Source organism: Dasypus novemcinctus, chromosome Y, assembly GCF_030445035.2.
Source record: "Dasypus novemcinctus isolate mDasNov1 chromosome Y, mDasNov1.1.hap2, whole genome shotgun sequence".
In the NCBI taxonomy this organism is placed as follows: Eukaryota; Metazoa; Chordata; class Mammalia; order Cingulata; family Dasypodidae; genus Dasypus; species Dasypus novemcinctus.
In genome coordinates this window covers 21,237,446-21,251,885 of record NC_092216.1, presented here as the reverse complement: position 1 = coordinate 21,251,885, position 14,440 = coordinate 21,237,446, and the positions used below count along the sequence as shown (strand labels likewise).

Here is a 14,440-nt window from a genome sequence, read left to right as displayed (position 1 = left end):
CCCACGACGCAGGCGGGCGGCCCCGGGCTAGCGCTCCCGCGGCAGAAAGCCCGCGGACAAGTCTGAGCCAGCGGCTCGGCGGTGTCCACACCAGCAGGCAGGGCGCGGGCAGCACGCGGCTCAGACCACCCAACACCCTCCGCAGGGTCTCCCTGTAGCTCCGCCAGGACCCCCGGCCGTACCTGGACAGGTCCCAGAGGCAGGCGCTCATGACGGCCACGTCGGGGCGTGCTCGCCCCGTCGCAGGTGGTCCAGGACGCTCTCCGCGCACCGGGCGCACACGCGGTGAGGAAGAAGAAGCGTACCCGGTGGCGGCCAGAGCGGACCTGGCGGACCTCGCGGTAGTGGGTCCCGTGGTGCAAGCGGCCCCGCCTGCAGCCTTCCAGCCGCCTGTCCGGCTCAAAGCTCCGCTCGCCCTTGGCCTCCAGCTGCCTGAGAGAGCAGGCAGTCCTTCTGCAGCAGGAGCACCGTTACCGGGTGCTTGTACACTGACTCTGGACCGAGTCGCCCGTTACACCCCAAACTTGTTATACAGCAGCTGCGGGACGTCGCAGGCTCGTAGGGAGGCCACGGAGGCTGAGGGCGGATGGCCTTGCGCCCAGCCTGCCTCGCAGTAGGAGGTCTGACCGCTGAGGCCAGGAAGTAAGGGCGAGGTTAGACGGCGCGGGAAGGGCGAGGCCCACTCCTAGGTCTCAGTGCCTTCCTTGTTGCAGGCTGCTCCTGGAGCGCTTGCCTCCTCTTCTGGGGAATTGCTCTCTTGTTGCCTGGTTCTCCTGCAGAGCCACGAGTTGCTGTCCTGGAGCTTGAGGGAGGACTGTCTTTGTTAAGGGGAACGCTGACTGGGTTCCCGTCTGCTGCCAGGATTTCCAAGCAGCGATGGGAAGTACACTGCAGCCTCAGCGAACGCCAGCAGTTCAGATGTATTGTTTTCGTTTAATTAACTCTATAGTCACCTCCTTGTGGATTCACGTGCGCCAGTGAGCGAATCCAAAGCCGTTGGACCCGTTACTGTCTCCCACAGGTAATATCTGGTTAAAAGAAAAACTCTAGCACAATACCACAACCACAGGACATTTTCACCACCTCAAGCCCCCCCACCCCCACCCCCGACTTAGACATAAAAGCTGTTTTTAGAAACGTTTTCAGAAAATTTCCACTGGAAATTCCGGGAATTCCTGCCCCATCCTCCTTACACACCCACACACAGATTCCCCTACTATTAGTAGGTTACAGTAGTGCTGTGGTACGTGGCACATACCGCAGCAAAGAGCCGTATCACCTGCTTCCCGTCCTACCCTTAACAGTGGGACATGAAAACATCTAAATTCCATAATTTTGCCCGACACAGGATTTAATAAACATGGAGTCACGCATCATCTGTAACATGGGGCATTTCATCTGGTCCCTTGGCACTGTTCTATGCAGAGTCATCCTCAGCCCCTGGAGACGCAGCACAAATGGCCACTTTAAGCTCTGCTCACCTGCTTAACTGAATTTCCAAAGTGAGGTTGCCGGCTGTGGGACTAAGGGGTCAATATGTTAATCCCTTTCCTTGCTGATTACTCTTCCATGACATTAGGTGCCGTGGCACTTTTAAACAGTCACCATTCAAGAATCTTGGAGTTCTTTCCAGTGTTTGGCTTTTAAAGAAGAAGTTGCTATGGTATGCCTGTGCAGATTTATGGAAACACAGGTTTTCACATCTCCAGCGTAAGCTCCAGGCTGCAATTGCTGGGTTGTATGATATTTACATATTAACACATTTAACAGAAGACTGTTTTTAGAGAAGCTGCATATTTGACATGTGTGAGTGATCCTTTCCTTTTTCCCTAAAGTATAGATCTACGTGGGCTTTCCAAGTATAAAAACGCTGGAATCCTTCTGCATGTATATGGCCACAACTTTCCGGTTATATGGACCCTGTTTAGCTCATATCCTTTTCCAGGCATCCTTCCCTATCTAGGATGTGCACTCGTTGCCTGTATAAACCCCAGACATCTTGTCCCTGAACAGACAAGTGGGTTCTGCTTGAATAATCCCTCAACCCCCTCTATGCTTCAAGGGATGTGAATTGGAATTTCTTGGCAGTATAAGTCATGGGTGTTTTGGTCTTTCTTTTTATTTCTTTTCATTTTTTTTTCTTTTTCTTTTTTGTAATAATGGAAATGGATGGGCAGATACCAAGCATATGAACTCTAGTCTCTTTGTCCTTTGTACAGCACCAGAACCATTGGCCATAGGCGGGGCTGCAGTTCTTATTCTTTGCATGCACACATGGCTTCTGCTGGAATTTTAAGTTTTAGCAAGTTTACACAAACAGCCCAGATATTCATGAAGAAACACACAGCCCCCACACATAGCCCATATCAGTAGCATGATAAGAACTGTAAGGGCCCCTTGAAATCTAAAGTTCTGGAACTGGAAAGGCCTCTGTCAGTCCCATCTGTGGGGTGAGTGATAGGAACAGCAGCCAAAGCTGATCTAGGCTTCTTTTCTAGAGTTTAAGCTTCCCCCCTTAAAAAGGGGGCCACGGCATCTTCTAGAATGTCAAATCCATAGAGGAGGTGATATCTAATGCTTGAGGGGCAGGGAAGATCCATGAATTCTGATATCAAATCCTGTGCCTTGACAGTGCTGCTGTGATACACAACATTAAGTCTGCCATAAAATTAGCAGGGGGGACAGAGTCGATATAGAGCCAGCAATGTCAATATAGTTATGGCGATGACAGAGATGCTCATGTGGACTCTTACCTGATCATGGGGAGGAGTTCCTGGGTGAAACAATGAATATCCATTTACAGTTATGGGCAGGGTCTCCCCTTTGTTGTTCCCATGGACTAGAGTTGCTTCTGGGAGGATATTACACTCTCAGGGAGGAAGAGCTGAAGTGTCTGCCCTTGCTGAGGGAGTTTTCCCAGGTGTGGGTCTTTCTGCAGGAGACCGTCCCATTCTTTGAATTTAATGCATTATTAAATGACGACATAGGAAAGGACAGGACCACCAGATGCACAAGCACTGGTTGTGATAGCAACTGTGTGGTGCACCGTACAATAAGTAGGAGACTTCTAATAGAGGGTTTCATGGCCAAGAAGTGTATTCACACAGGGCATAGAGACCCCACATTTTCCTATGAACCACCTACTGCTGGGCTTGGCACAACACTTAAGCCTGCCTGTAGACAAGAGAGCTATTAACAGAGGTAAAATACCTGGTGTCATCACTAGGAATACCCTGGGGACAACCTTGCATCTGCATACTTGCCATTCCACCTTCTATCCCCAATGGAGAGGCCTGAGTAAAACAAGGAATTCAGCTGAGCCCAGGCAATTATGAGCCAATCTCTTTCTTTCCTATAGATCCCCTTTCCATTAGTTACCAAGATCAATGGCACCTTTACCACCTCCTCTCAGGAATCTACATTTCCTGCATTTTTTGAGACATACCTTTTAAAAGATACTTAGATTATATATATGTTACATAAATGAATGAATGCAGACAATTCCCATATTTCCCAGTCGCTACCCCTCCCACACTTTCCCACATTAACAACATCCTTCATTCGCGTGGTACTTTTCTTACAATTGATGAACACATACTGGAGGACACTATTAAGTGTGGTTTATAGTTTACATCATAGTTTAAAATCTCTGCCACACATTTTTATAAGTTATGGCAAAATATACAATGGCCTGTATCTGTAACTATAACATCATTAAAGACAATTCCAATGTCACAAAAGGCCATCATATTACACCTGTTTTATTTTTAAGATACTTAGGTTACATAAATGGGACATTAAAGAAAAATAGGGGACACACATGATTCAGTCCCCACACCTACCACGTTTTCCCACATAAACAATATCCTTCTTTAGTGTGGTACATTCCTTGCAATTGATGAACACATTTTGGAGCATTGCCACTAAGCACGGATTAAGGTTTACATTGTAGACACATATTTTAAATGCATGATCTCATTTAATCCTCACAGCCACCTCACAAGGTAGGTATTATTATGGTTCATTTTTCAGAGATGAGAGGACTCAGTTTAAGAGAGGCAAGTTTAGTCCAATAATCCAGAGTGTAGGAGTTGCAAGTCTGCATCCATGTGGAATCTAACCCTCATCTTGATACAGAGGTGGCGTGGATATAACCATCCCAGGATCCACAGGATGGAGGAACAGAGTGTGAATTAGAGTGGACTTACTGATATTCTACTATGGAAATACTGAGATTAGTAAAGGAAGAAATTGTGGCATTAATGTGGAGAGAGAGGCCATGGTAGCTGCTGAGGGTAGGGAGAGGGAAGAAGAGATATGGTGTGGGGGCATTTTCAGGACTTGGAGTTGTCCTGGGTGGTACTGCAGGGACAGATGCTGGACATTATATGTTCTGCCATGGCCCACTGGGTGGACTGGGGGAGAGTGTAAAGTACAATATAAACCATTATCCATGTGGTGCAGCAGTGCTCCAAAATGTAGTCACCAAATGCAATGAATGTGCCAAAATGATGAAAGAGGTTGTCGATGTGTAAGGAGTGCGGGGGAGGCTATGGGGGATATTTGGGGACCTCTTACATTTTTTAAATGTAACTTAAAAAAAAAATAAAGAGGGAAAAAAAAAAGAGGCAAGTTTCTTGCCTAAGCCTAGAACTGAAGCACCAGTAGCCTGTCCCTAGAGCTTATTCAAACAATTATTCCATTGTTTCTGAAAGTGTGTTCTGCATAAATCACCTGTATTATACTCACCTCATTATAACAATAAAGTGCTGGGCCTCACGCCAGCTGAACTGTGTCAGTATCTCTCTGGGTGGCACTCAGCAATATGCATTTTATCCAGGTATTTGAGATCAGACTCAGTTTTGAGAATGAACTTGCTATACTTAACACATACATGCTGACACACTATTATCACCTATTGATGCAGGCATGTAAATAAAAATGCATCATTAGCACGTAATATATTTTTGTTGTAAGCTGCTGAGATTCTTGAAGTTGTTTGTTATGCACAATATTTCATAATTAGTTGTGCAACTAATTAACAAAATCTGCCTGTGTCCACAGAGTTAATCCAAATTTCAGACACTGACTCAGTAATCTTTAAATACATTGAATTGCCCAAACTATTGTTTAGAAACACTATCTTGACAAGTTGCCCTATGAAGAACTGTGTTATTAATACAGATTTGGAAAACATTTTGTTTAGAAGTGAAAAGTTTTAAGATTTCCTCCATCTTGTGTTTTGTTCATTTTCATAAGAATATTCAGGATGAAAGGATATTAGGTGAAACATCAAAAATTAAGCACATAAAGGTTTTACCAACCCGTGAGCTGCTTGTTCACTATACCTTTTGTCTTCTCTTCCCCTTGTAAAAACGATAACCCAAAATTAATTGGCCTCTCTCTTCTCTCATCATCCCTAGTCCATGAAATGGTAGGAACCACTATGCCCCAAATTATAATTCCATGGCTGCTATACCCCCTCACTTCACCATTAGAGACCCTACTTTCCATAGGTAAGTTATTTTTATGCAGCAATTTAGAAAAGTCTAAAACAGGAATTCTTAACTTATTGTGTTCCATGGATCCCTTGGTCAGTCAGGTGAAAATCATGGGCGCTTCCTCAAAATGTAGCATCAGAGAGTTTTAAGATACTCAACAAGTGTCATGTCTAACAACTATGGTAATTTAAAAAAACCACGATTATTAGTGATTTTTCAACTTATGCAACTGTCATGTGACATGAGATGAACACTACTGTAATCTACTGCTTAATTCAAAAGTGAAGGAATACTGGATTTCAGGTAGGTCAGAGAAAATAAAGGTAAGTTGACAGTTTTCAATTCAAGCTCAATCTTAGGGTGAGCAAACCAAAATGTTGGAGCTGGGGCTGGGGCTGATGCCCATGTTACTATGCTTAGGAGTGGAGAAGATTATCTCTGCATCTAAGTGTATTCGGCTGGACTTGCTTTCTAGCTGGATTAAGCTTCTCCAGTGACAACTTTGTTTTCATTACACTACTCCAGGGTTCCTATCTTGGAATAACTCCCTGAAGACCTGGGGTACTCACTGCTTCTCTCTTACCCTTAGTTCCTTCACTAGAGAACTGAAAGTTCCAGGCAGCTGGCACACAGATTTAACCCCCACTGCATCCCATTCTCACCTGTCTGCCTCTCTGTTCCCTCTTCTTGCCTCCTCCATCCTTGGGTAGTATTGCAGGGGATTCAGCCAGAGATCCTTACAGATGATCTGGTAGTGGAAAAAGCATGGTGGGACCAGGGTATGGACCCTATTCCCACTACCCAAGTAGCTGGGAGGCCCTCCAAGGCCATTTCTTATGCTCCCCATGATGGCCTCACCTCAGCAATCCTATTAGATTCTGCAAAGTTGTGGTCAGAAAACAAGTTAAAAAGCTTAAAATTGGTGCAGTGGTGGCTGCGGTTGTAGGCCTGGTGTTCAAAAGTGTGGAACCATTGGATCGGAGTGGAGTAAAATTCCCAGTATCCTGGAAGAAGAGGAAGATGTGGGAAAAGATTCTGAACACCTCCGTGCCTGGCCCATCCAGAAAACCACATCTTACCAGTGATGGTAATGTCATAAATCTTAATGATGGCTTCATTTTCAAAGTAGGGGTTGCTCCGAAAGGAAAATGTGATCTTGCAGCTCTTCCTGGGATAGCTGAATTCTTCCACCTGACAGGGAAAGGTAGAGAAAGGTGACCCCTCCCTATGGAACAAGCCTTTCCCTGATTCGGTTCTGAATCAGTACCACTTGCCCTCAATAGCTAGCTCATCCCTGAGGGCTGATGCTCCCAGACTCACCTCCAAATTGATCATGTAGCTGAGCATGTCCACATCTTGGTCAGTGATGATGGCTGACATCTGAGGTGGTTCAGAATCTGCACCGGGTCAAGAAGCCTTAACATGCTACGGATGGAAGGGATAGATGCAAGCAGTGTACATCCACAGAGCAATGAGACATGGGTAGTGCACCTCCCAGATTTCTAGGCATTGCTGGATGGTCTCCTTCAATCACACCCTTCATCATAGACTACCTTTCGTCTACTGTTTTCTTGGCTTTCTGTTCCCATATAGCCGTCTGCTCTCACACTTGGAAAGTCTGTTTCCTGAGATCCTGAGCGCTCTCTTACAAATCTGTGGGGGTCTGTATGCTACTAATTATGCACGAAAGGCAGTCTCTGAGTTCCTGGTGAGGGTGCAAAAGTGTACATAGGACTTCATGTGCTGAATGTATCCGCCTAAGTAAGCAGTACATAGAGCTAAATCCTACACATGAAGAAGGAAGACAAAATTACTACCCACAGAATCAATATCCTCCCAAGACCCCTGTGTGTGGCTGTGTCCATCCCTTTTCCTCAACAGGACCTCTTTCCTCTTGCACCACTGCCTCTCACAACTAGGACTGCCTCCTTCCCCAGCTGTGACTTCCTCCCATGACCCTCACCCCTAGTCCACTCCCCTTGGAATTGCAGTAAGGATACGTTTTTTGTTGGTATTTTTTTTTTTGGTGTTTTTTGGGGGAGGGCTTTTATCATCTTTTTGTATTAAAATATAATCAACATATAATAAAATGTCCAGCCCTTAATCTGTTCAGTAGCCACAACTCTACACACCCACATAATCACCAAACAGGATTTAGCAGATTTTCACCACCCCCAAAAGTTTCTTTGCGTCTCTTCGGCCAAATTCCCTCCCTGCACTTAAGAAAGCTGCACTTTCTATCACCAGAAAGGAGCTTTGCCTGCGCTTGGACTTTAGCTAAACGCAGTTGCACAAGGATACGGTTTTGACCCAGAAGCCAGGAATACCCTCGATGATGCTGCTTCTGCGCTTCAGCTTGCGCTTCAGCAGGCACAGGGCCCGGTTGGCTCGGGCTTGCAGGCTGCTCAGCTCTAACTGCAGGACCTCCAGCGCCTGCAGGGATGTCCTGGCCTCCGCGGCATCGCACCCTGGCTGGGCCCGCCCGCACTCCTCCTGCCCCTCCTCCAGGCTTTTCTGCTCCGCCTCTCGCTCCTGCTCTTGCACCTGCTCTTCGGCCACTCCCTCCACTACCTCCATGATATTCTCCAGCACCACGTCCTCCCGATCACACTGAAGCCTCAAGCTCGTCAGACAAATTTATTAGTCTCAGGGGCTTGTTTATATACCCCAACAGGTCGTGAGAAGAGGAACTATCCTAGATAACTATTACCACTAGCAGGAACTATTCTAGATAACCATTACCATTATGTTATCCTTAAGAATACGGTGGATTAGATAGTGACCAAAGCTCACAATATTCTATTATGTTACTGAAACAAATACACTCATAAATCTTGTTGCCCAGGTCGTTCGTGCTATCAAGTCCTGGTTCCGCCAGGCACGTGCACCTGTAGGGACAGCATGGCCCAGTTATTACGGAAGTAACTTGCTGTTACGGAAACAAATGCCTTTGTTTCCCACAGGCATATGCATGGAAAGCATGATTTTAAAATGTAGCGCTCTGGACAGATAATTGAGGACTGGACACTGACAATATTTCTCAACAGGGCAGAAGTTACACTTTCACAATTACCCAAAATGAGCATTTTCAAGGTTTGTCAGTAGGGCTGAAGTTACATCTTTAGTCATTACACATAGGGGCAACTGATACAAAAGTAGTCAAGCAGTTCAAAGATCAGTGTATTCTTAGTTTGTGGGAGAGTAGTCTAAGCATATAGATTAAAACTGTCAGTCATGAGCTCACAAAATTATTTCTCAAGGCTTGCTGTGGAACTTTTAAGAAGTGAAAGGCTGCTGTGACTAGAAGGGAAAAGAACTTGAAGGTTTGTGGGGAAATGCAAAGCAATATGTGGAGTCACCCAATGCTGATTTTGGGCAAAAGATTCAAGGCTGTCAGAAGAGGGCTAAAAACAAAGTGATTACATTTAGGGTCATCATGGAAGGAGTGTACATGGGTAGCCTGACACTTGTTTACACCAGCATGCACACTTAGATCTCATTACCTCTGACTAGATCCATTTTGCACCAAAAATGAAATGCAAAGAAAGGAAAGGTAGCACTGCACTTTTCATTATGAGAAATGTTTTCTTCTTGCAGTTCTGATTTTCCTGTACTCACCAGACTCAGAAGCCCTGGAAAATCTGAACCTTCCACATGCAAGTTTCCTTTTCCCAAAGTGCCTGTGAATATATTTCACATCAAGTCCCTAAACTCTAATTTTGAAGAGTGGTCCTGACAGGGTGACTGGTAGTCACTGCAAAGGGTTCTTGCATTCAAAAATCTTTGGTGAATGTTTTCTTCAATAATGGACTAAAATTTAAGATATCCTCTATCCTGTTTGGAAGGATGGAACGTTGTGGTAATGGATGGTGACGATGGTAGCACAACGCTGTAAATGCTATTACCACCGAAGTACATATAGATACCTGAATGCTACTGAAAGGAAAATGTAATGACTCCCAGGGATGAGCTTCGTGGCACTGAGAGTTTATTACCAAGCACCAACAACCAAATATGCATGTGGAAATAGACTATGACCAAAATGAGGGCGCATTAAATATGTTTTATGGCCAAAAGACTTCAAAAAGTGCAGAGTTCATCCCAGACATTATGTCATGGTGGAAAACTCAAGTGCAGATGAATGGATTAAAAAAAAAACAACTTTGGTATAGGCAAATAATAAAACATTATTCAGTCATAAAAAGGAATAGAGTTCTTAAGCCATGACACAAATGAATCTTCTGAACATTGTACTGAATGAAACAACACTCAAAAAGATGAATACTGTTGATTACCCTTTAGGAAGCATCTAAAATAATTAAGAGATGGAAAGTAGATTAGAAGGCTGGGAAAAGAGAATGGAGAGTTATGTTTAAAAGGAAAATGTTTAATTTATGAAAAATTTTAGATAATGAATGCAGATCCTCTGGGGGACTTCACTAATTACCACACTAAACAAAACTTCAAACAAAAGCCCTACGGACATCTCTACACTATATGCAAGGCACCGAGGTCCATGAAATCCATACCTGTTCAGCTGGCTACACAGGAATTCCCTACATGTGATTCTTCTCCCCTTTTACTTCCATCTGTAGTTTTCACAACCATCAAACATATGTCTTAGAGATGTGAATCTTCAAACTGTTCGTATGCCAATTGAGCCCTCAATCCCAGCAGAGTCGTGACCAACAGTTACTCTCCAGCTCTTCAGACTTGTCCAGGACAACTAACGAAATGATGATGGTGGGCAAGTCCATCCCCCAAGTGGGGAGAATTTACAGTTACAAGCAAAACAGTTAATCATGGACTTAGGTAGACTTATTGTTTTTGGTATCATGTGGTAACAAAGAACTTTTAACATTGATAAAAAGACAGTGACTACCAGAGTTTCAGAGGGAGAAGGAATGATAAGCAGGCAGAACACTACTTTTAGGGCATTGCAATTGTCCTGTATGTTACTGCAGTGACAGACACAGGGCATTATACGTTTGCCAAAGCCTATAAAACTAAACAGTGTGAAGTGCAAAAGACACACTATAGACCTTGGTTAGTAACAGTGCTTCTATTTGGTTCATCAAGTCGAACAAATATCCATCATTAATGAATGGCATTAGTAATGGGAAAATGTGTATGAGGGTGGGTATAGGTAATACAGGGATCCCCTATACTTTTGATGTAACTTTTCTGTAGTTAAAACTTCTCGGAAGTTTATAATGATTTTTAAAATGAAAATATTAGACCATATGTTTGGTAACAGAATAAACTTTTAAATCCATAGAACTACACTATACAGACAGGAAACACCAAGTTAAATCATGGAATATAGTTAATATTATGATTATTAAAATGTTCTCTCACCAATTGTAATAAGTGTTCCACGTTGATGTGAGGTGTTATTAGGGTGGTACGTGGGAATTCTGCATTTTATGCATGATTTCACTGTAAACCCAGAACTTTCCTAAGAAATAAAGAACACCTATCTCTAGCAACTAGTCTCTTCTTCTTGTCCTCCCCAGTGCCTCTACTAGTAGAAATAATTGTGCCCTCATTTAGACACCCAAAGCATAATACATACGATCCACATTTGTAGGCCAAGCCCTTTTCCCTGGCTCCTTCTCTCCAGACTAGGAATTTCCTAGAGAATATTAAGAAGCCCTAAACAAGGAGTTCTATTTATTGCATCTACTCCAAAAAAAAAAAAAAAAAAAAATCATATAAATACACACACAAAGACAGACATACGTGTTTGTGTTTATTTCTAACTACTATCACTTCAGTGCCTTCCTCTCTTATTACCCAGTTCTTCATTTCTCTCCTGCCCAGGAGAAGCATCTTGCCACCATTTCTTGTTTCTGAAGTAGCTCTTTATGCCTTCTGATATTTGCTCTATCATTTTCATATTAAAAGCTCTACGAGCCCTGAAACATGAACACATAGAAAAGTATACAGATACACATACATACACACACACACACTAAAAGCTGTATTTTTTTCCTGGGCAATATTAGAATATTAAGTTAATTCCTACAGGTCCTGTACTGGAGACTATTCCTTCATCACTTGTGATTTCTTAAACTTTCTCCCCCATGAGTTCATATAATCCCTGCATGCCTATATTATCCATATTGCTGTGGGAGGGGTCAGGAGATAGACATGACAATTAAAAGACTGATTATATGAATAGAAAAGTGATGGAACACTCTAGTGAGTAATTCCATAGAGATTGGTAGTCATTTTCGGAGAAGGTGGTTATAAAGCCTTAGGGTGAGCCAAACCTAAATGTAGGAGTTTGACTGTGGAAATGAAACCCATGGAATGATGTTTCAGGGAAATGGAGCTAAAGATTCAGCCTTCCATCCATATGAGTGGCCTGGGCTGGTCATGCTCCTTTATTAGGCTTAAACTTCCCCATCCAGAACCTGTTTTGAAACAGTTCTCCAATGTTCCTGTCTCACAATGACTCCCTGCCTGACCTGGGGTGCATAAAGTCTTACTCTTAACCTCAGTTCCTCCACCACAGAAATGAATTTCCCAGCAAATGACCACTGCATTTCAGTCCCCACTGCCCATTATCCTCACCCATCCTCTCCGTTCTCTGTGCTGGTCCCTTCCTCCCTTGGGTAGTACTGCAGGGCATTGGGCCACAGGTCCTCATTGATGATCTGATAGAGGAAACAGGTAGGGTTAGGCCAGGGTAAGAACCTCATTCCCCAAGCAGCTAGGGGCAGGCCAACAAAGGCCACTTCTGATGATTCCCAGAGTTGCCCCACCTCAGCAATTCTGTTATACACTGCAAAGTTGTGGTCGGAGAACCAGTTGAAGAAGTTAAAGTTATCATTGTGATGCCTGTGACGGGAGGCCTGGCGTCCATAATCCCGGAACCACTGGACTGGAGTGGAATGAGAGGGCCTATATCCTGTAGAAAGAGGAAAATGTGATCCAGGGACTGGATCCTTTCGGTTTAAGGCCCACCCCTACCATTTGCCATGATCCACCTGGAAAGCCATCTCTTACCAGTGACATTAAAGTCATACTCCTTAATGATTACTTCATTCTGGAAATACGGGTTTCTCCTAAAGAAAAACGTGATCTTGCAGTGGTTCTTGGCTTGGCTGTTCTCCACCTGCCATGACGACATGGAGTAGACATGTACAATCTCTTCCTAGAAGACCCCTGCCTGTTTCCATGGATGAATTATTTCCCCTTGCTGGCCCCCACCCAGCTCCAGCACCTCAGTCTTCCCTGCCTCACCTCCAGATTGGTCATGTAGTTAAGCATGTCTTCATCTTGGTCAGTGATCATGGCTGATATCTGGGGATGGTTCAGAATCTGCATTGAGTCAAGGAGCCTTCTAAGCTAGGAATGAAAGGGTTAAAAGCAGGCAAAGCATATCTGGCAAGCAACCAACATAAGGCAGGACATCTACCAGATAATCTGCCATTGTAGAGCTCTCTCTCAATTGCCATCCTTCATGAGAGGTTGCTTAGGCTCTACGGTCCTCTCGGTTTTCTGTGGCTGTCTGTACTCACATATGGACTGTTTGTTTCTAAGGAGCTCTTGATCCCTCTCTCTCCTATGTGCCCTCCTGTCTCTTCTGCCCTGATACTTCTTGGGTCTGGATGTGTGCTCTCTGGGCTCTCAGTGAGGACGTGGGGATGTTCACATAAGGCTATGACCTGAAAAATGTCCTCTGGTTTAACATGAGCTACATGGCTATGTTTGGAGCTCTGCTGGCATCACACAGTACAAGGAGATGGCATATATATTTGGAGGAAGAGCGCATGCAGTGAAGATGGTGCCAAGCAAGGGACAGCAGCTGTAGCACAAAGGAAATCACTGTTTGGAAAATGTGGTGTTTGGCAAGGAAATAGTGGCAGTGACAACACAGCACGTACATGACAGGATGGGAGTTTGCACAACATCCGGTCGGTTATTTTCCACGAAAAAGTGTGCTACACGTACCTGCTGTATGTGAAAGTTTCTTTATGCTGTTTTTAATGCTGCATACAGATCTCCACACATACGTAAACACCCACGAAGTTTCCCCACATTACGCATAAGCCCAAAGGTTTCAGGCACCTTTTGCCTAGGATTTGCGTGAGTGTGGTTCAAGAAAGGCCGTTGTCTCATCCCTGGGCCCGTTGGTTCCCAACTGTACCCACCCCAGCTGTGAGTAACCCCTCGCCAACTGGCAGTGCCCTCTCTAACCACCATTTCCCTAGGTGAACCCCATGGAGGCCACCACGTGTGAGCAATAGGAAGGATACGGCTTTGACCCAGAAACCAGGAATACCCTGGATGACGGCTTTTCTGTTGTCCATGTGTTTTTTGCGCCTCTGCCACAGGGTACGCTTCAGCCGAAAGAAGGCCCTGCTGGCTTCGGCATTCACTGGCTCCAGATCTAACTGAGGGCTAACAGCTGCTCCAAGGAGGGTCGGGTACTGGTGGGTCCACGTTCTGGCCGTGCCTGCCTGTTTTGCTTCCGCCTCTCCGCTAGTTTCTCCTCTCGCTCCTCCTCTACTACTATAACCGCCACCTCCAGTATATTCTCCACTACCACATCCTTCCCCACCTCTGCCTCGTCTTTCTTTCCCCGGATCTCGGTTGCCTGGAAGGCTACCTCCCCACATACCGGGGCCTCCCCCGACTCCTTCCCTCCAGCTGGGGCCTGTGCCTCCGGCCCTGCCCTGCAGCTCTGTGGGGACCGCTCGCCGGCAGGCCCCAGCGACTCTCCTACCAGAGGGCCGCTTGCCAGGCCAACGAGGTGTTCTGAGCGTGCCTGGGGAGCCGGGCCTTCGCCAGGACCCGCTTCACTCGCCATGTGGCCCGGGCCGGTGCAGGGAAAGACCCCGCACACGCTCTCCCCAGGCCACGCCCGCGGGTACAGCAGCGCCCCCTAGCTACGCGGGTGGGCCCCGGCAGCCTGTGGCGTTGGAGAC

At 45.3% G+C, this 14,440-nt stretch overlaps 2 protein-coding genes across 2 annotated transcripts; both read right to left on the bottom strand.

The window, feature by feature from the left end:
* Positions 1 to 965: 965 nt before the first annotated feature.
* On the bottom strand, positions 966 to 8,078 carry LOC139438281 (testis-specific Y-encoded protein 9-like). The gene is made up of 5 exons (XM_071213408.1): positions 7,829 to 8,078; positions 6,822 to 6,898; positions 6,581 to 6,692; positions 6,360 to 6,505; positions 966 to 1,028 (listed from the first exon to the last, which is right to left on the bottom strand). Exons 1-5 carry the CDS (start codon positions 8,076 to 8,078, stop codon positions 966 to 968), a joined length of 648 nt encoding a protein of 215 aa, XP_071069509.1.
* A 178-nt stretch (positions 8,079 to 8,256) lies between these two features.
* On the bottom strand, positions 8,257 to 14,131 carry LOC139438280 (testis-specific Y-encoded protein 2-like). Its single transcript, XM_071213407.1, has 7 exons — positions 13,769 to 14,131; positions 12,753 to 12,830; positions 12,516 to 12,624; positions 12,272 to 12,417; positions 12,081 to 12,163; positions 11,282 to 11,419; positions 8,257 to 8,389 (listed from the first exon to the last, which is right to left on the bottom strand). The coding sequence occupies exons 1-7, from the start codon at positions 14,129 to 14,131 to the stop codon at positions 8,257 to 8,259; spliced, it is 1,050 nt and encodes a 349-aa protein (XP_071069508.1).
* Between the last annotated feature and the right edge of the window lie 309 nt (positions 14,132 to 14,440).